Source organism: Canis aureus, chromosome 33 (genome assembly GCF_053574225.1).
Source record: "Canis aureus isolate CA01 chromosome 33, VMU_Caureus_v.1.0, whole genome shotgun sequence".
Classification (NCBI taxonomy): domain Eukaryota; kingdom Metazoa; phylum Chordata; class Mammalia; order Carnivora; family Canidae; genus Canis; species Canis aureus.
The window spans coordinates 22,188,975-22,211,903 of NC_135643.1; the positions used below are offsets into that span (position 1 = coordinate 22,188,975).

The 22,929-nt window shown below is 34.2% G+C and overlaps 1 protein-coding gene across 2 annotated transcripts in view; it reads right to left on the minus strand.

The window, feature by feature from the left end:
- Positions 1-22,929, minus strand: part of DNAJB14 (DnaJ heat shock protein family (Hsp40) member B14) — a 47,700-nt gene that overhangs the window by 18,153 nt on the left and 6,618 nt on the right. The window contains exons 2-3 of one of the 2 annotated variants that reach the window (XM_077882117.1): positions 13,075-13,246; positions 6,112-6,257 (exon numbers count right to left, since the gene is read on the minus strand). In XM_077882117.1, the coding sequence (XP_077738243.1) occupies positions 6,112-6,257; positions 13,075-13,246 (318 nt within the window). Of the gene's footprint in view, positions 1-6,111; positions 6,258-10,712; positions 10,832-13,074; positions 13,247-22,929 lie in introns of those variants that run through there. The other variant, XM_077882118.1, reaches the window with a different exon arrangement.

Sequence of the window (22,929 nt, forward strand, 5' to 3'; positions counted from 1 at the left end):
GCTGAGCCACCCGGGCTGCCCCTTGCTTTCTTTTAATTAAAGTTTTATGATATATCTTTTTCCATTTCTTTACCTTCAGCCTGTCTGTATTGTTATTAAAGAGGTGTGTTTCTTATATATAACATGTTTTTAATTCTTATAGTCATGTTTTTTTTTAATTCATTCTGTCAATCTGTCTTTTAATTGGCATATTTAGATCACATACATTTAATGTAGTTATTGGTAAGTTAGGGTTTATGTCTATTTTATTTTTTGCTTATTGTTCTTTATCCTGACTTCCTGTGAGTGAAACATTTTTTTTAGAATTTCATTTTGATTTATTTAGTGTTTTCTGAGTGTATCTGTTTATACAACTTTTTAGTAGTTGCTCAAGGTGTTATATTACACATACGCAACTTATCACAGCCTACTGCTGTTATCATTTTACTAGTTCAAGTATACCATGAAACCCTTACTTTTTTAACTTTCTTTTCTCCGTCCCCATTTATAACACAATTGTCCTATATATTTTCTTGGCATACATTTAGAACCATACAGACAATGCTAAAAGTTTTCTTCAGATGTCAAACAATTTAGAAATTCAAGAGGAGAAACAAAATATATTGCATTTACCCATTTTTTTGCTTACCATATTCTTCCTTTTTCATATTTCAAGATTTCTTCTTTTATTGTTTTATTTTGGTTAGAGAACTTCCTTTAGCTATTCTTTTAGGGTATGTGTGCCAATGACAAATTCTCTTTTTACTTTCATCTGAAAATGTCTGGATTTCTCCTTCATTCCTGAAGGATGTTTTTACTGGGTATACATTTCTAGGCGAAAGTTCTTTTCTTTCAAAAGATACTTGGAAAATGGGTCATTGCCTCCCAGCCTGCATGGTCTCTGATGTGAAATTCACTGTCATTTGAATTGCTTTTCCCCAGTAGGTAAGGTGTCATTTCTCTTTTGATTCTTTCAAAATTTTCTTCATCTTTAGTTTTCAAAAGTTTGACTATGATGTGTCTTTGTGTGAATTTTGGGAGGTTTATCTGTTTGGGGTTCATTCAACTTCTTGAATTATGTAAGTTTATATCTTTTGACAAGTATGGGAAGTATTCAATCATTATTTATTTATTTTTGAGTACCTTTTCAGCCAAGTTCTCTTCTTCCTTTCCTTTTAAGACCTCAACGATATAAATGTTAAATCTTGGTTATAGGTCCCACTTGTCCCTGGAGCTTTTCAGATTAGATACTATTTTTCTATTTTCCAATTCACTGATTCTTTCCTGTCACTTTGCTGTTTATTCCATTTATTGCTTGATTTTATTTTGGTTTTTGTATTTTTAAGTTGTAAAATTTCCATTTGATTCTTTATACCTTTTATTTGCTCAGATTTCCTATTTCTTTGCTGAAACTCTTCTTTTACAAAATGTATTTAAAGTATATTTGTAATTGCTCATTGAAGCATTTTTATGATGGATGCTTTAAAATCTTTGTTAATCATTTCTAACTTCTCTGTCATCTCCACGTGGATATCTATGACTTCCTAAATTTAATTTGAGATTTTCCTTGTTCTTAGTAATGATGATTTTCTACTGAAATGCGGTCATTTGAGATATTATCTTATGAAACTCTGAACCTATCTAAAACTTCTGTCCTCCTCTGACATTATTCTGGTACAGGAAGAGGAAATACCACCTTTTTACTTCCAGATGGGAATAAAAGTTCAGGTTTCCCCCTTGGCCTCTGATAACATCTGAAAAGAGGAACTCATTACTGCTGAGCGGGGATAAGATTCCTAGTCTCCCATCAAGTGTCCAGTCATATCTCTGTGGCTAGAAACAGTAGGTATGGGTGCCTCATTACTCCCCCCACCCCTGGTAGGTTCACTAACACAAGGATATGGCTTTGTTTGCCTCTAAATGGTGCTTAAAGTCCTCAGTCTCCACTAGGTCACTTATGACACTACCCCAATGAGGAGGGAAAGGGGCACCTTGTTACTGCCAAGCAGAAGTACCAGCTCCCTGCTTGATCATCTCTCTTAACACCCCAGTAAAAGGGGTAGGCATCTTATTACAGCCCAGAGAAGGTAACAGGCTGGGTTTTTACTCAGCCTTTGCTGATGTGGGTGCAGTAGGACCACAGTTTTTTCTTGGATTTGGCTGTATTGCATGGTTATTGCTTAAAATTCTTCTGTCTTACCAGGTTGCCCCCTTCCTGGTTGTTTAGCTAGAGAAAGCAGGCTTTTCTTGGGGATTGTTTATCTGTGCTTATTGGTATTTCTGGGTTGTCTGCTTTTCCAGTACCTAGTCTAAGATATAAAAGGCAAATGAAAACCCAAGCAACTTACTGCCATGTAGTTCTTTGGGTCCCAAGGTCCCTAGCTCATCTACCTTCTTCTTTCCACCTTTCAAAGGTTTTTTTTTTTTTTTTCATGTTTCTTTTAAGATTTTATTTATTTATTCATGAGAGAGAGAGAGAGGCAGAGACACAGGCAGAGACAGAAGCAGGCTCCCCACAAGAAGGCAATGTAAGACTTGATCCCGAATCCTGGGATCACGCCCTGAGCCGAAGGCAGATAATCAACCGCTGAACCACCCAGGTGTCCCATCATGTTTGTTTTATATGCAATATTCAGTTTTATACATTGTGCAAGGAATAGGGAAAAGTACATCTATTCCATCTTCCTGAAAGTGGAACTCCTCATTGATTTTTAAATCACTTCCCTCCTTCTCATACCCAAATTTCTGCCATTTTCTCTCTTCTCTAGTCATGGAAATCATACTCATGTCCAGAAAACTCTTAATTCTCACCTATTACATAAAGGCTTCTCTGATTACTCTGATTATAATCTACCTTATCTTTCTGACTTTTCTTCAAACATCTGTATTCAATGTTTTGGTATTTAATTATATTCAGTCTTCTGGGAGATCCTTAAATCAGCTAATCTCTCTGAGTCTTAATTTTCTTACTGGGGAATGGAAGGATGACACTAGTCCCCTGACTACTTCAAAAGATTTTTAATAAGCATTAAATGAAAAAATAGGAATGAATAACTATAAAATGCTTGTCAAATGTTATGTATACTACTATTCCAAATATTCTGTGTGACACTTCTCAAATTCTTTGAGGAAGAGGATATCTCATATTCTCCTTTTGTATTTCTCTACAAAAACTAGCCCAGATGTTAGGAATATTTAATTACCAGACCTAACATAGGTAAAACTATCTGACCCATTATTATTTATCAAGTAAACATATAAGCAACTAATCCACACCCCTTGTTATTACTCTCATGTTGATGTGAATAGGCACAGGTACCATTCAAAAGGTCTCTGAAATACTTTGAATTATTTGCCTTTGAAGATAAAGTAGACCAAGTATATTTTGAAGACGTCCATGTCAGCTAGAAGGAAAGGGATCCATTTCATTCAAATATTTTTTAAAAGTATGTTCATATATATTGTACAAGTCACTCTCTAGAGGTAAATAAAATATTCCCTGCTTCAAGACACTTAAGTTACAATCTTAACTGTAAAGGACAAATAGCTATATGAACTTAAGAGTTTATTTAGTCTATCCTCCTTGATAGCAACCTTTTATTTTTAAATCTTTACAAAACGCACAAATGAAAGAGCACCTGGCTAGCTCAGCATTTTTTTTTTCATGTGACTCTTGATTGTGAGTTCAAGCTCCACATTGGGCATTGAGCTTATTTAAAAATCAAAACAAAACAAAAACACAAGTGAAAGTATCTTTCCTATCTAATTTAATTCCCTAAACCAATTACTTCCTCTTTTTCTATTCTTGGAGGAAATAAAAAGCAAATGGTTTCGATCTTATGTAAAAAGTGTTTTAGTAGTTACAGAGCAATCAATCTGTACTTAGTTTTTATACAAAAGAAAAAAAAACTATAGTATTTACTTAAAATAAACAGCTTGGTATCCCAAAAACAGAAGTTAGGATTGGTTGGTTAGAAATAAAATGATTCAGAAGATAAAGAAAAGACTCTGCATGCTGAATAAATGAAACCTGCCATTTCTGAATGATGACACTAACCGTAATATTTTCTAATTAAGTACCATTGCTCACCAAGCATCTGTGAATTACAACGTAGTTTTCTATGTAGTTTCCACTCAATGAAAAATGGGCTCATCAACCAACTCCCTATTCTGATCCTCTTTGGGATTAATAAATTGGCATTCTGATTTACAAACAACCTCCTGTGTATTGAATAATGTGAGCCTCTTCTCTAGAGATGAACCACCTCCCAGCATGTTGATAAATATTGTTTCCAGTTTGCAAAGTAGAGCATCAGACTCTGAAATGTACCACATCAAACTGTAATCACCTTTGTAAAGCTCTTCTGAAAGTCTAGCTGGGGTGACATTTATGCTGCTCACCTCTTCAAAATACATAGGATCTAAAAATATTGGTAGGTCCACTTACTGTTATTCCAAGACTAATAATGCTAAATGACTTCAATACAGAAGTGAGAGAAAGAAGCAGTTTAACATTTTTAACATTAATGGAGAATTAATATTGAAATCACTTAGCAGATCACAAACATGAAAATAACTCACTGCCTAAATGTTTTTCATTATATAAAAACACCAATTTGAAATTAAATGATTTTAATTCATAATGTGAAAAAAATTTTTTTAACTTTGGGGGGAACATGTGCTAGCTAAAGTTAGTGTTTTTGAGTAAAGAAATATTTTCTGTACTTTCAACATGCCACTTTTAAGGTAACAAACAGAGAAGGCTCTCGTCATAGTGATACTTTATACTTTCACCAGCACCACTTTGGCAGTTGCTTTTATTGAAACATATTAATAATTGCCAGAATATATTTTATTTGGCAACTTCCTTCAAGAAATAAAACTGTTTTAGAAACAATTTTAATAGCATTTTGTGAAAGACCAATGAAACCATCTATCTTTTAGGAGCATTTTATTCTATCTATCTATCTATCTATCTATCTATCTATCTATCTATCTATTTATTTATTTATTTATTTTTTCAGAAAAAGAGAAATGATGTGAATTGTGGGGAAGGGCAGAGGGAGAGAGAAAGAATCTTAAGCACGTTTCACACCCAGGGTGGAGTTAGATGCAGGGCTACATCTCAAGACCCTGAGACCATGACCTGAGCAGAAATCAAAAGTCAGATGTTTAACCAACTGACCCACCTGGGCACCCCAGGAGCATTTTAAAAATTAGCATTTCCTTTCTGTTATTCCAAGACCCCAGCACTTCACTGCAAATATTGTATGTTGGCTCTATAAATGCCAAATTCAAAAGAAGGAACAATCACAAATATAAGCATTTTCCTGCAAATTAGAAGTTAGCTATTATGAAGAAATTGTATGTGACAAAATACAAAATTATAAAATCAACTCTCTGACATTTATTTACTAAATTGGCAGAGACAAAAACCTCGAAATTATATTAATAAAATGAAGAAAAATGAATAGTAGGCTAAAGGAAAAAAACTAATTCTTTTTTTTTAAGTAAGCTCATGCTCAACATGGAGCTCAAATTCACGACCTGAGATCAAGAGCTACATGTTCCACTGACTAAGCCAGCCAAGTACCCAAAGAAACTAATTCTTAAAAAGAAAAAAAAATCACATTTGTTAGAACCACATATAAATAAATGCAAAAATTGGCCAGTTAACAGAAATACAAGAACACTGGGCAGACAATCCAAATTTCCCAATTCTAGACAGTCTCTATCCTAAAAACTTGCAAAAGCTAAAAAAAAAACAAAAACAAAAACAAAAAAAAAACAAAAAACCTTGCAATATTTTGTTTTAGTTCCCTTTGGAAGCAGATGGCAATACACAAGAAGCTCATGTGTAATCACCACACTACTAGCATGTGGTAAACTAGAAAGCATGCACGATTATCTAGAAAAGTTGCTTAGGACTTTGCCAAAACTGGCATTTTGCTTTTGTGAAGCCACACTGCATTTTATAACAAATTAATAGTACAGTTTTAAAGGATTTTGAGGATCTTGCTTATGCTGGCTTCTAAATGCACCAGTCTAAAAGCAGAACTTAATATTCTAAAACACTGTAAAGTAGGATTCAAAAAAGAGCTTAGGAAAATTGCTTTAAAAGGTTTACTTTACTTTTAAAAGCATCTGTTGCTCCAGGTGCATGGTTTTTGTCTGGATGAAACTTCAAAGCAAGCTTTCTATAAGCTTTTTTCAAATCTTCATCACCAGCATCTTTGGTAACTCCGAGTACTTCATAGTAATTTTTACATTTGTTTATGCTGTGAACAAAAGAGTGTGTTACAATGCAAATTTCAAGGAAGAACTTCATGTAATATCTCTAATTTTTTATTTATAAGAATAGTAGGATTGTTTTCTCAGTGTCAAATGATAGCTTATCCTGTTAAAGGTTATTGCTTCATTCTCACAGACTATTCCTTTAACCTCTTTCCTGTCTAAGGAGAGTTGGCCATGAGAATGTCCTTGGTGTTTTTTATCACAACTACAGAGAAGTAAGGCAAAGCCCATAACAACCATGGATTAAGAACAGAGCACATGCTGAAACTAAAATGAGAGGGCGAGAACAATTTTACAGTATTCTTAGGTGCACAAAGAAATTCCAAAACTGTTCACAAGTATGTTGTAGCTAAAGATTAATTAATATGCATTGCATCCCAAGATTTTAGTTGTCGCATAACATAGACCTAACCAAATATCAAAGCAAGTTTAGTGCATGTAAAACAACTACAAGTATCCTAAGGTTTAAATCTCAAGGCAAGTTTAACTCAGCTCCACTATACTAAAGGGAACTCATCTGCATCAGTCTAAGAAAAAGAAAATCTTAAAATAATATGTATCACAGGACTTAAAAATGCTTTTTACACCCAATTTTCATTATGATAAGCATACTTTTAAAGATTATTTACATAGCTAACTAAAGATGTTAACAGATTTAAGCCCAGAGTCTTGGAAGTACATTAAGAAAAAAAATATGCTCTGAATGGAGAAGAGAACATTAATACTTTCAAATGCTAATATTCTCCCCAAACCTAATAATTTTCCTCCACTAAAATACTGTACTATTTTAAACATTTTCTGTGGAGTACTTGATGACTTTAGATGTGTCCCACATATGAGGGTTTGAGGTAGTAACAGGTGAAAAGATCTTAGACATAATCGTTCGCCGGCAGCTAAGGAATTGCAGAGTAACTCAAAGTTCTCAAAGGAAAGAGACAAGATTGATCTTATTTTACTATTGAATCTATAAGCCATAATAGTGCTTGGTACAGGATAGGTTCTCAGTAAATATTTCTGGAATAAATGATCCTTTGCTCTCCTTTTATTATGAAAAGTACCAACATTTGTTAAATGAACAAAGTAAAAAAAAAAAAAAAAGAGAGAGAGAAGACATGTATAAGATTACAGAAAATTTTTATAATCATACATCAACAAAAATCTGTTATGCAGTCTTCTTTATGGTAACAATTAAAATTGGATTTTTCTGCTTTAGATATTTAATAAATATTAACACAGTCAACTTTATTTCATAAACGTGATATTTCCTTTATTTAATCAATAATATTTATTGAGCACCAATTTTGTCACAGACGGTGCTCTGAGCACTTGAGATATATTAATGAACAAAACAGAAACATTTGTAGAGATTCCTGCCTTTGTAGAGACCCATTCTCCCAGATATGTTTAGAAACTATGTGATAGAGAAAAAGGGAAAGGGGACATTTATAGAACACCTACTGTGTGTCAGGCACAGGTCCACAATCACATATCCATGTTCCATATCCACAAACCTCTGAAAAATGAGAGTTATTCTATAATTTGCAAAAACCTGACTTGAACTCTTTTAGAGGCAAAGTTTGTCCTGAATGGATGTGAAGCTGCTACAGAATTTTCACTTATCCCATTTAAGTGTGAATATTTGTACAAGTTGCTGCAGAAAGGTTACTATTAGGTTATGGGCTGCTCACCACATGTTAAATGTTATTATGTAATGTATAATATATGCTCCTTATTACCTTTCTACAATGGGAACAATTCTGAATTCCAAACTACATCTGGTCTACAAAGATTTTACACAGAGCTACAGAACCTTATTATGTTGTCTATTTTACACAAATTGTCTCATGTATTCCTCATTAGGTAGATGTTATTCCTAGGACAATAAGAACCAATGAGAAAACCAAGGCTTTGAATGGTTAAGTAAGTTGCCAAAAGTTCAATAACCAAGTAATAAATAGGAACTGAAATTTACTTCCTCAACAAAAATTTACAGAGCATCTACTTTCTGATAGACTCTGTTTCAGATGTTAGTAGTGAAAATAAAACAGTAAAAAAAAAAAATCCCTCTTCACATTAAATTTACAATCAGAAGAGGGATGAGCAATGAACAAATATACAAGTAAAATATAAAGTACGTCCTATGATAATAAATATTTAGAGAAAACTAAAGTGACAAAGGAGACAAGAGAATGGATGTGAAGGCCACCTATTCTAAATAAGATGATTAGGAAAGGCCCCACAAGTAAGGATTCCAATCTGAAGTCTGACTTGAAAATCCTGCTATCTCAGAACCAGACAAGGAAAAGGAGCCCTTTAGACACCAGAGTAACCCATCTCTTTCTTTCTGTTTGCTTTTCCAATCAGTGTTTAAACAAACTTTTCTCTCATAGTTATTTTCAAATGTTGACTTTGGTGCCCAAAACATGCCTTCTCCACCCTCCTTCTTGCTTAGTTTCTACAACTTCTTCAGTCTTCAACTTAGCTTTCCCTTTCCTCAAGAACTCAAATTCCTCAAGACTAGGTTTGGTGTTCCTCTTATATTACCCCCTGCAAAGCCGTCTGGACTTGAGCCCTCTCCCAGCAATGACCACAATGTACTGAAGCTATCATGTCTGACTACTCTTCTAGACTATAGGCCCCTTGAAGGCAAGGATTTTGTCTTGTTCATCATACGCGATGAATGATGGATAGACAGATGGATGACTGGGTCCATTTGAGGGCAGAAATGGTTAGGATCTAAAAGTTAAAGATGATAAATGCTATACTGAAAATATAGATGGCACCAAAAGTCAATTTGGAATAGAGGATAATGGACTGTAGGACAAGGAACAGTGCTGTGAATGTGACAGATACTATCTGGATGCAGAAAACAAAAGGAAGTGATCAACAGAACTACTAAACAATCCTAAAGTCATTATTACTTGGTTTGCATGCATAAGATGATTAATTATACACAAGATTAACTGTAAAATTGTTTTGTTGAGATTTCTTGAGCATAAAAGCCTAGGCAATAGAAAAAGGCAGCCCAACAGAGGACTGCTGGATAGTGTAGGGAAATTAGGTTGGAATCCACAATCCTCTAGAGATGGGTCATAAAGCTAAGAATTGTCACAAAGACAGGGAGTCTGCATCTCCCTCTCCTTCTGCCCCTCCCCCCAACTCGTGTGCTCTCTCAAATAAATAAAATCTTTTAAAAAAAAGGAAAAGAACTGTCACAAAGAGAAAAAAGGTAGGAAAACAATTATTTCACTAATTCTTAAGGGTAGCTAGTTTTACCATATCCTCCCTGCACTGAGTTTTTCATCATATATTAGAGGAGAAATTTTTTGAGAAGCCAGCAGAAAGGTATCAAGTTGATATCATCAATGCACAGGCTGAAGACCACTATATATTTCAGGTAATGCTCCAAATGTACTCATTTACTTAATTTTTCACATCTGAATGAGAAATTACCATTCACATATTTATTTTAATTCATATTTTCGTTCATCATTCCTTCACCAATTAAATGCATTTGTCATACTTCTTAAAATTCACTCCTTACTGAAAGATTTAAACTTTCTTCTCCATCTTCACCAAATAATTTTTTTAAAGAGATAAAAAAGAAAATAAATTAAAAAGAAGTAACCTATTACCTATCCTGGAAGGAAGTATTATACAACCAGTCCAGAAAGACTGCAGCCTCAACAATCGAGAAGTACATCTAGTTCAGCCTCTATGTCTTCCTTTATGTGCATGAAAGCATAGTGGGTAGGGCAGGAGAGTCCTCTTTCAATTCTTTTTTGCATGTTATAGCTGATCATTTAAATAGGCTCCAATTGGGATCCCTGGGTGGCGCAGTGGTTTGGCGCCTGCCTTTGGCCCAGGGCGTGATCCTGGAAACCCCGGATCGAGTCCCACGTCGGGCTCCCGGTGCATGGAGCCTGCTTCTCCCTCTGCCTATGTCTCTGCCTCTCTCTCTCTCTCTCTCTCTCTATGTGACTATCATAAATAAATAAAATTAAAAATAAATAAATAAATAAATAAATAGGCTCCAATTTAATTGGTGTTTAGGGAAATATTTATACTGAGACAAAGGATTATTTATTTGTTAAGTTTAGCAAAATCATTTCTTTTCATTTAAAGAACTGCAGCTTAAATCAAATCCTAATCAAATCTCCATAATTCAAATGACTTCACAATTGTACAAAAGTGTTCCTAATTGATAAATAGTATGATGCCCCAGTTAATGCTTTCACATTGATTTATAAATTTTTTAAGTAAAAGATGGGCCTTTTTTTCAATGAGAAAGTAAAAACTTCAAGTTAGATCCAGGACACGTCTCAATAATTTTTCAATATATTTCAACTCAAAGACAACAAACAGTGTTTAGTTACACAGAATATTATTAGCTCTACAAAGTTATACACTTCAGTCTTATTGTAAGCTAGCTCTTACTTATGCAATGGATGCAGTATTATTGCATGGCTTCTCCCATTGAGCCAAACTGTCACTGAGCAACTTGTTTGCATAATCCTGCTAACACAAGATAACATGGCTTTCTTCAGAAAAAAATCCCCTGTGTATAGGTAAAACAAAAAACAAAACATACAGCATTTAAGTGTTTGCTGGTGATCTGTTACCTCACTGAAGCAACACTTATGAAGACTAATATAATGAGTAAGTGTTATAAATTTCAGCTAAGCAACTCATAGAAGTTATCAACTGAAGTACTCTGATAACTTAGGGATTCTATTAAAGAATCATTCAGTCACATTTAGTTTTCAAAGGAAAAAAACTGCATTTAATAAAAAAGGGATAACATTATTGACCAGAGAAACAATTTCTAGTACAGCTATACGACTAAGCTAATACTTAAACCCAATAAGAATTCATGGTTTCAAACCTGGCTGGGTTCTCAATGCTAACCAGCAATCCTTCCTTTCCCTTTGCTTTACCCCTCTGTAAATTTTCCATACTTTCACAACTTCCTCAAGTTTCCAATCTCATCTCTTTGCTCCTAACTCTCAGAGGATAACCTCATCTCCAATTTCACAGAGAATATAAAAGCCAACAGACAGAAACTCCCTCAACACCATGTTTCCATCTTTCCAGTTCTGGCTATATACAAAGTGTATCTGTACCTGCCATCATCTGTCATTCTTCCATTCTTAAAATACTCCAAGAGATAAGAGATAGCAGAACAAAAGCACTGCTTTTCCTTCCTTCTTTCTACCATACCTTGATTTACTCCTCTTTTCCTTTCAAGGTGAGACGAGAGGAAATAAAGAAAAGATGATTTAAAAAAAATAGCACCAGATTTAGGAAATTCCTATTTTCCAGAACTTTCAACTATATTTTTTTCTAAATAGAAATCATATACAATACAATTGAGTTTATTTGGTTCTTTTAGTAAAAACATACTCTCCCAATATAAAGTAAATTCTACAAGAAAATACAATTTGTTTTCAAATAGATGTGGTTTCCTGGAATGCATTTCAGAACACTATTTCATTAAAGCTTTATCTTGAAGAAATTCAAAGGTCTCTCATTTATTCATTTACTTACTCAGCCATCTCTGACACAATACTAGTTATAAAAGTAGTTAGCAAAATTACTTATTTCCCAAAAGTGCTTCACTATCATTCATGCTAATCAAATACCCTTTACCATGGCTTCCCCATGATTAGGGAGTCTTTTATCTTTTCTTTTTTCCCACCAAATGCCAAGATCTGTGGTTATACTCAGATAAAAATGTTACAATCAAGCTTTAGTGTCTAAATATATTGGGGAAGAAGAAAAATGTAAATACACTGATATTTGATTTAAAATGATTCAATTCTAAATTATGGTAAAAAAAAAAAGAATGAACTAAAAAGCAATGGAGAAAAATGGTGAGAAAAAAGAAGTAAGATTAGAAGAAAATAGGTAAGAAAATGTAAAGAGAAAGATAATCTAGTTTTACCTACTCTTCACTTGAGCTATTTCTCTGTACTATAATTTAATCTCCATATGAATTGTCTGATTAACCACTATTTAGAGTTTTTCATCCTTACACTTTAGTTTACCTAGAGAACATCAGTACAATATAAAATACAGCTTCCCTAAGTTGTAGCAGAAAACAAAACAGCATTTTCTGTAGTGTTTCATACTCAAAGGTTCACTTTATTGCCAGAAAATCTTTTCTTAATTATATAATCAGTTACGTCAGATTCCCAAGACCCAGTTCACAATTTTCCAACTCTACCTAATTCTACTTTAAGTAGAAGTGTATCATGGGGTAAAACTAAAAACACAGAGGCAGGATCATTAGAGTAAGAAAAATATTAAAAGAATAGGATATTATAATGTTTGCATATATATAAAGATGGCCTAAAAGAGAGAGAGAAAAAAAAACTATGCTACATTAACACAAGTAGGAATTTGAAAATGCTGTTGCTATGGCCCTCAATTTTCTTCTCATGTGAAATTCTACTTTCCTATATACAGAAGACAAAACAATTCTTTATCCTCTTTTAATATAGTTATCTACATATTATACTTTGTCAAAAAATTCAAATAATGTTCCCCAAGAAAAAAATATCTGGAAGCAACTTTGTGCCTTATAGTTACTTTTATTTAAAAGATGGAACCTTCCATAGAGTTGGTACTTTACAGATTGAGTTGGTAAATAACATAAAGCATAAGATACCGAGAGTTCAATTCTTCCATGTTTGTTCTTTCACTTAATTATAGTTCACACACTTATTTTTAGGTGTTTTAACATTAAAATATTACATTAGTATCAATTATAGTTGAGATGTAAGTCATATTTATCCCTACCTGAGAACTCCATCTATTTGGTCTTTGGTGTAGCCTTTTCCACCTTCATTACCACCAGATGTGCTGTCCTTTGTACAATTAGGCTTGCTCTGACCACCACAACCTGATGGTTTTCGGCAATGAGGGCTATTTCCAGCGGTGCTTCCATTTTTCATAATTATTTCCAATAGTGCTGTAGAAAGATAAAGAAAGCAAACTATGCCATGTTACATCATGTGCATACACATGATCTTGAGAAGAAAGTTATAAAGCTGAAAATTAAAAATCATGTACTCCAAAAGTATTCACCACAGGGTCTTTAAAAATAAAATATAATTCCTTACATATCTGTTTACAGACCACTCACTAATCATTACTTAGAAGTAGAATATTGAGAAATTAAACCTAGTAACTCAAAAATACTATCATTTAATTCCTTATGACACATTTTCACTTGTCATATCATGGTGAAATTATAGAATACCAAAGAAAAAGAAATAGTCTTTAAAGAAGCCAATGAGATTAGCTACAAAGAAACAGAAATTAGACTTTCTATTTATTTCTCAACAACCACCATGGTAGCTAAAAGGCATGGAAATAATATCTTCAAAATGCTCAGAAAGAATAACTGTCAACTTGAATTCTGCACTTATTTTCTAGAAAATGCAGAAGATCAAAAACATTTTCAAAGAAACAAAAACTGACAAAATTTAGCACTAAGATTTCACTAGAGGATACTGTAATATAGATGTTTTGGGCAGAAGGAAATGCTTCTGAATAGGTGAAAATGTAAAACAGAATGGTGAGCAAATTGTGGTATATGTATGAGTAAATCTAAACATTGAATCTATAAAACAATAACATATTTCTAGGATTTGCTTTAAAACACTGGAAGAATATAAAAGAGAAGGTAGAGAAATATATATATGAAATAAGATGGGCCATATATATTCATAAAGGTTAAAGATGAGAGGGCAATAGGAATTGATTACGCTATTCCCTTTCCTTTTGTGTATGCTTAAAACTTTCCATAAGTTAAAACTAAACATAAGGGACACCTGGGTGGCTCAGTGGGTTAAATGTCTGCCTTGGACTCAGGTCATGATCTCAGGGTCATGGGATGGAGTTCTGAGTCAGGCTCCCTCTCAGTGAGCAGTCTGCTTCTCCCTTTACCTCCACTGGTGTACATGCTCTCTCTTTCTTATTGTCTCAAACAAATAAAATCTCTTAAAAAAGATTAAAAAGAAAACCTTAAGCATAAAAAAAAAAAAAAGAACTAAAAGGAAGAAGCAGAGAAATCCACCATGGTGATAGAAGATTTAACACATTTCAATTTAACACACTTCAATGTCAGTTATTAATTGACACAGGGGAGATAAAAAAATCACCAAGGACACAAATGATATAAACATCTAATTTATCCAGCTTGATCTAAGTAAGATACACACACACACACACACACACACATTATGTCTAACAATTGGTGAATATTCATTCTTTACAGGCACACAGGAATAAAAAAACTGACATTATATAGCTAGACCATAATGTTACTCTCTTTGAATTTCTAAGTAGTCATGTATTCTAAGTCATGTATTCATTCAAAGAAGCACAATGTATTTAAGTAAGAAATCAATTTAAAAATTTAAGTAGATCACAAATAGGTTAGAAAGAAATCAAGACAACTCATGTACCAAAGAAATAATCATAATAGAATTGAAAAAAAAATGAACATACTACATATCAGAACATGAGAGTCAACAAATGGTGCTGGGGCAAGTGACTATTCATTTGGATCCCTTTGTCACCATATACAAAAATTAGCTTAGAACAGATCACATACCTAAATGGGTGTGTGAAGTAAATATAAGGGTAAGGAAAAATTTCTTCCTAGAACAAAATAAAGGAATATATCTTTGTGACCTTGGGTCAGACAAAACACTTTTAGATAAAAGTACAGGTGACAAAGAAAAATAGAGAAACCAGACTTCATCAAAATTAAAAACTTTGTCCCTTCAAATAATATTATCAATAAAGTAAAAAGACAATCCACAGAAAGAGAGAACATATTTAAGAAATCATACAACTGAAAACACATACCCAATAAAAACACACATCTATATAAAAACTGGCTCACAAATGTTCATAACAGCATTGTCCATAACAGAAAAACACTGGAAACAATCCAAATGTTCATCAATTGATGAATGGATAAATAAAATGTGATATGTTCATACAATGGAATATTATTCAACAATAAAAAGAAATGAAGTACCAAGGAAACAACAAAACTAAAAGGCAGGCTATGTAATGGGAAAAGATATTTACAAATGACATATCTGATAAAGCGTTAGTATTCACAATCTATAAAAAAAACTTATCAAACTCAACACCCAAGACAGATAATCCAGTTAAGAAATAGGTAGAAGACCTGAATAGACATTTTTCCAAAGAAGACATATAAATGGCTAACAGACACATGAAAAAGATGCTCAACATCACTCATCATCAGGGAAATACAAATCAAAACTATAATGAAATACCACATCACATCTTTCAGAGTGGCTAAAATTAACACAAGAAATGACAGGTGTTAGCAAGGATGCAGAGAAAGGAGAACCCTCTTATACTCTTAGTAGGAATGCAAATTGGTGCAGCCTCTGGAAAATAGTATGGAGTCTCCTCAAAACCAGTCTATGATCCAGCAATTTGCACTAAGTATTTATCCAAAGGATACAAAAATACAGATTCAAAGGGGTACATGTACCATGATGTTTATAGCAGCATTATCAACAATAGCCAAAGTATGGAAGGAGACCAAATGTCTATCAGCTGATGAAGGATAAACATGTGAGATGTGAGATGTGTGTGTACACACACACACACACACACACAAATGAAATATTAGTCATCAAAAAAACCGAAATCTTGCCATTTGCAACAACATGGATGGAGCTAGACTGTTTTATGCTAAGCGAAAGAAGTCAAAGAAAGACAAATACCATAAGATTTCACTTATATGTGGAATTTAAGAAACAAAACAGGTGAATATATGGGAGGGGGGCGGGAAAAAGGGACGGAGGGAAACAAACCACAAAAGACTCTTAACCATAGAGAAGAAGCTGAAGGTTGAAGGAGGGAAGTAGGAGGGGGATGGGCTAGATGAGTGAGGGGTATTAAGGGAACTTATGATGAGCACTGGATGTTGTATGTAAGTGATGAACCACTGAATTCCATTCTTAAAACCAATATTGCACTGTAGGTTAACTAACTAGAATTTAAATAAAAATTTGGGGGAAAAATGAAGTACTGATATGCTACAACATAGATGAACTTGAAAAGATGCTCAGTAAAAAAGAAACCAGTCACAAATATTGTATGATTCTATTTATCTGAAATGTATAGAATAGACGATTGTACAGAGAAGAAAGTCTATTAGTCATTGCCAAGAGCTAGTGGGGAGGAAAGGTTGGAATTGGGGACAAACAAGGATTGACTGCTAATAATTATAGGGTTTCTTTCGGAGGTGAAGAAAATGTCCTAAAATTGTTTGCTGCAATGGTTGCACAATTGTGAATGTACTAAAACCCATTGAATGGTATACTTTAAATGAATGAATTATATGTATGTGAATTTTATCTCAATAAAGCTGTTATATATTTATTTATTTTTATTTTATTTTATTTTTTTATTTATGATAGTCACAGAGAGAGAGAGAGAGAGAGGCAGAGACACACGCAGAGGGAGAAGCAGGCTCCATGCACCGGGAGCCCGACGTGGGATTCGATCCCGGGTCTCCAGGATCGCGCCCTGGGCCAAAGACAGGCGCTAAACCGCTGCGCCACCCAGGGATCCCTGTTATATATTTATTTTTAAAGACCCCAACAGTGTTGGCAAATTTGCAAACATATAATTATATATATATATGTGTGTGTGTGTGTGTGTGTGTGTGGTATGTGTGTGCATGCTATATATATACACTTCTTTCTACTGTATCTTTTCCCTAGCTAATGCATTCAAGAGGTCACAAAAAACATACATTCAGTTTTTATGATATCCAGTTGCAGATGATACAGAAAGGCTCTTAGATAGCAACCTATGTTATTAACAAGTATAGTATATGTTATATAGTTAATTTTTTATAGTTAATTTTTAACTATAGTTTAGCTTGTATTTAATGCAATCATAATGTTAACCTTGAGAGCAGAAGCCAGCATAGTCTAGAGGCTAGTAGTTCACAAAAATTCTCAAAAATTCTGTGAGAATTTTGGGAAGAAGGATGTGACAGCAGCTAATATTTTAAATCTCTACCAATTCCCTTAGAAAATCTGATAGCAAATTCCCTTAGAAATTAGATAGCAAAACCAAAATCTAATGCACAAAATCCTAAAATACCAGAAGGTGAGGAAGAACCACCAATAGCTACAAGATCTATGTGGGTTTTACCATCTGTGTGGGAAGAAGTAGAGCACAGTAACAGGGTATTTGCCAGTCCACAGAACAAAAGAACTCCAAAATAACCCACAGTGACTGTCTATGTTACAACACAGCAGGCAAAACTGAGGAAAGTATGTAAAAAAAAAAAAAAAAGAGTTTTGCTCACTATAGTAGCATGTGAATGACATGGTCCACAGTAAACTTGTAAAGGCGTAGAAACTGCAGGCACTACAAATACTCAGCTTATCAGTCAAAACTCTCATCCAGAACAAAGTCACATTAAGAATCTTCTGGGAACAGGACCCAAGCTGAAGAGGGCAGGGGCAATAGAAGAAATAAGAAACCAGGGCACCTGGGTGGCTCAGTCAGTTAAGCATCTGCCTTCAGCTCAGGTCGTGAACTCAGGGTCCTGGGATTGAGTCCCAAGTCAGGCTCCCTGCTCAGCAGGGTATCTGCTTCTCCTTCTCACTCTGCCCCTCTCCCCAGCTCCCACGTACTTCCTCTCTCTCTCTCTAAAATTTCTTTCTTTCTTTTTTTTTAAGATTTTACTTACTTGTCCATGAGAGACACAGAGACAGAGGCAGAGACACAGGCAGAGGGAGAAGCAGGCTCCATGCAGGGAGCCCAATGCGGGACTTGATCCCAGGACTCCAGGATCACACCCTGGGCCAAAGGGAGACGCTAAATTGCTGAGCCACCCAGGGATCCCCTAAAATTTCTTTTAGCAACTTTACTAAGTTATCTTTGCCATAAAATTTACACATGTTTAAGAAATATAACTTGAGGGCACCTGGGGCGGGGGGGGGGGGGCTCAGTCAATTAAGCGTCTACCTTCAGCTCAGGTCATGATCCAGGGTCCTGGAATTGAGTCCCACATCAGCTCCCTGTCCTGCAGGGAGTCTGCTTCTCCCTCTGCCCCTCCCCCCAATTCGTTCTCTTTCTCTTGCTTGCTCTCGGTCTCCCAAATAAATAAATAAGTAATCTTAAAAAAAAAAAAAAAAAAGAAAGAAACTCATGATGAAGTGGGGAAGGAGAAAAGAGAGAAGAAAACTTATATAGCAAGGTGACATATTTTCAAACATTACCCAAAAACTGGAGAAGGAATTCTGTGTATTTAGAAAGGCTAACTAACTTCACATAAAAATGACCATAAAAAATAAGTCAAAGAAAATGGTAGAACTGATACCTGATACAAAGTTATTGTGAGAAAAAAAAAAGTAAATAGGAATAAAATAAATCTTTCAAGACAATGAAAGCATACCACAAAGACTTGCCAACAAAACAGGTAAACACCATAAACTACTACCTCAAAATAAGCTGAATTTTTAAAAAGTTATACATAATATGAAAATATACCATAAATTAGAATTAGAACAACCCCCAGAATTATTCATTAGATGATGAAACTTAGATGATGAAACTCAGGAAAGACTAAGAAATAAAAAAAGAAAGTCAATTCAAAAAAAAAAAAAAACTAGGAGAAACGAAGAATTAATAAACTACAAATAATGTTGTATAAGCAAAAGAGAATGTTAAAAGGGGAAAATTTTTAAATTAAAAATTGAAAAGGACAAAAAGTTAGAAAAAAAAGGCAAATACTAAAAATAGTTTAAGAATATCCAACATATATTTAATAGGATTCCTAAAAAAGAAAATAAAGCATAGGAATAAAACCAATAAAACAATAATTGGAGAATACTTTTCCAATAAAACATCTCAAACCATACAATGAAAGGGCAAATCACATACCTATGAATATTGGCACAAAATAACCAATACCATAATATATTCTTTTAAAACTAACTGAGCATCTAGGCAAAAAAGATAAAGCAACTTAAAATGAAAGAAAGTTAGATTGTCATCAAACTTTGCTTACCAGTAGTATTTACAAAAAACAATGGAATAACAAATTTAGATACCCAAAGAAAGAAAATTTCACCCAAGTACTTTGTATGCACCAACTAACTTCAAGCACTAAGGCCACAGATGAACAGTTTCCAACATTCCAGAACTTAGGAGCATAGTCCCCACAAGCCCTTCCTAAAAATTTACTAGAGAACAAGCTTCATGAATCCCAAATAATTATAAATACATTGATATAAGGACTGATGGTGAGCACTAAATGTATAGTGACCTACAGAGATAAGACTAAATTACAATTAAAAGAGAGAGCATATAATATGTAATGATAATATGCTCTGACACTGTAGATGGATTCAAATATTTTTAAAATGGTGGGCTTCCTTTGGCTTGTCTTTTACTTGAAAAAAAACAAAAAACAAAAAACACAAAGTCTGTTCTCTTCTCTATCTTTTGGCAGCTGAAGCCTAGATGAAGTTTATTGAACCCAAGAGGACAATTATAGCCAAAAAAAAGGGCTGAGCATGATACTACATATATGGAACTGGAGAAAGCTAGAATGAATCCTGGACTGATATCAAAATTAATAAAGATTAAATTACTATACATATACATATGCCCATATACAAACACATATAACACACAGATATATACACCTACATACATACATTCACACATACATATATTTCTTAGTTCTGTCAACTGAGAAGACCTAAAGGCAATCCCAACCCTGTAGCAAGAAGCCTATCTAGTGCATATATCTTAGTTTCCAAGTACCATGGCTAATTCCCAGGACAATAAAAAGTGAACCTGAAATTTTTTTCGTGCCAGAAAGTAAGGAAGCTCAAAGAGTGATAAAGATATGTCAAAAAGACACAGGAGTCAACTTGAAGGGACTTCTGACTAAATCTGAAGCAATCTGAGCATCAATATTACAAATAATACTAATGGGGGCACCTGAGTGGTTCAGTTGGTTGAGTATCTGATGCTTGGTTTTTGGCTCAGGTCATGATCTAATGGGTCATGAGACTGAGCCCCACTTCAGACTCTCCCACTCAGTGAAGAGTCTGCTTGATTTCTCTCCCTCTCCCCCTATCTGCCCATGCACTCTCTCTCAAATAAATAAATCTTAAAAAAAAATGATAGTAATGGATTAAATATGAATCCATTACTCCAAACTAATAAAGTTGAGTGCCAACTAATCCATTATAGAAGGAATGATAGAATTAGAAAATCACCATTTGACAACCATTAGAAATTTATTTAGGAAAGAATCATCGATGGAGCTAAAAGGAATTGGGGAAAGCCTATTGGTGAACAGGACATTTACACAGTTTCAAGTATTTTCCCACAAAATATTTATTAATTACAAAGGGGGGAAAAGTAAGTTTAGAATGGAGAAACCTAATAATAACCACCTCAAACAATTGATCTAAATTAGCATCATCCAATAAAGCCTATATCACTCCTGACATGTTATACTAAGAAAACAACATCACTTCTATGTATTCCTGCCAAAAATTCATATGAGGAAAAGTCAAACCCAAGTTGAGGGTGATGTGGAATGCCTGGGTGGCTCAGTAGTTGAGCATCTGCCTTTGGCTCAGGGCATGATCCAGGATCGAGTTCAGCATCAGGCTCCTTGTGGGAGGCCTGCCCCTCTCTCTGTGTCTCTAATGAATAAATAAATAAAATCTTTTTAAAAATTGAGGGAAATTCTAGAAAATGATTATCCTGTACTCTTCAAAAATGCCAAGGTCAAGGGAAAAATATGTCAAAATAATGCAGCAGGTGTCTTTTTGCTATCAAAGACATAATTGGAAAGACTGGCAGAATCTGAATGAGGTATGTGTTAATTTCATTAATTTGATGGTTATACAAGAGTGCCCCTATCTTAGAAAATATACACTGAATTATTGAGGGGTAACAGGACATCATATCTGCAACTTACTTTTAACTGACTCAGGAAAAATTATAATAAGAACAAATTGTGTGTGTATACATGGGGTGAGGGAGACACCAGGGAAGGACAGAGGAAAGGTGTGATAAAGCAAGTGAAGTAAAATTTTATCAAGTAGGAAGCCTGAGTGAAATATACAAGTAAAGTCTATACTATTCTGACTTTCTTAGGAATTTTAAATTATTTCAAAATTAAAAAAAAAACTTAAAATGGAGAGGGAAAATGTGGAGTATATGCAAACAATTTTTAAAAACTGTATTAGTGGAGTAATATTAGTAATGCTACCCTGAAACTATTATGCATGTATATGCTGGGCAAAAAGCAAAAAAAAAAAAAAATAATCATGACATATTCTATCATTTACCATGGCCTTGAGAACCAGCATTACTATTGTGGAAGGAAGGGGATGGAAATATAAGCCAGGAAAAAAAAAAAAAAAAGAAAAGAAAAAGGAATATAAACTAGAGAAGTTTAATACCCCAAAGTGCTTAATTTGAATGAAAAGTAACAGTATAAACCCATAAGCTGTTTCAGCTTTAAAAAAAAAAAAAAGGGGATCCCTGGGTGGCGCAGCGGTTTGGCGCCTGCCTTTGGCCCAGGGCGCGATCCTGGAGACCCGGGATCGAATCCCACGTCAGGCTCCCGGTGCATGGAGCCTGCTTCTCCCTCTGCCTGTGTCTCTGCCTCTCTCTCTCTCTCTGTGACTATCCTAAATAAATAAATAAAATATTTAAAAAAAAAAAAAAAAGTTATTTCCTAGTCTGTACACTGAGAAGTCCCAGAAACAATGAACAATCTAGTAGCTACAGCATCCCTAGTTCCAGACTGTGATGTTGAAACACACACAAAGAAGCCAGGGCTTATTGGGAATATGACTGATTCCAGATCTATCACAGAAAATGTACAAGAGGAGCCTGCAACATTCTGTTATAGCAAACAGCAAGTAACTATTAAAGACTATTGGGAATCTGTCTGTACTGAGGAGCTAAATCTAAAGGGGTTTCCCTACTGGCCAAAGACCTAAAAAATAATACAGTTGACCCTGAACAACCCAACCATTAGAGGCACCAACCCTCATACAGTTAAAAATACCCATTTAACTTTTGACTCTCTAAAAATCTAACTAATAGCCTACTATTGACTGGGAGGAAGTCTTACCAATAACATAAATAGTCAATTAGTACATATGTTATATGTTATATGTGTTATCTAATGTATTCTTATAATAAAATAAGCTAGAGAAAAATGTTACTAAGAAAATCAGAAGGAAGAGAAAATATATTTCTAGTACTGTACTGTATTTATCAAAAAAAATCTGATTAGTGGATCCACACAGTTCAAACCCATGCTGTTCAAGGGTCAACTATACTAATAGCTGCTTTTGAGAAAAAAAGGGAACCAACTCCTTTTCTTGAAAACTGATAAAAGCAATCAGGCACTTGTCTTTTCTGTATGAATTGTACCACTGTGTAACCATAAGACAGGAAAGGGGAAGTATCTTTTTACAGAAGTAGTTCAGCTAATAAATGATGAATTTTCTAAAACTTGTGGAGCCAGATATGAAAATGGTTTTATGTGTTTAGTATTTACAGGTGGACACAAAGTCCCGATGCATGCTA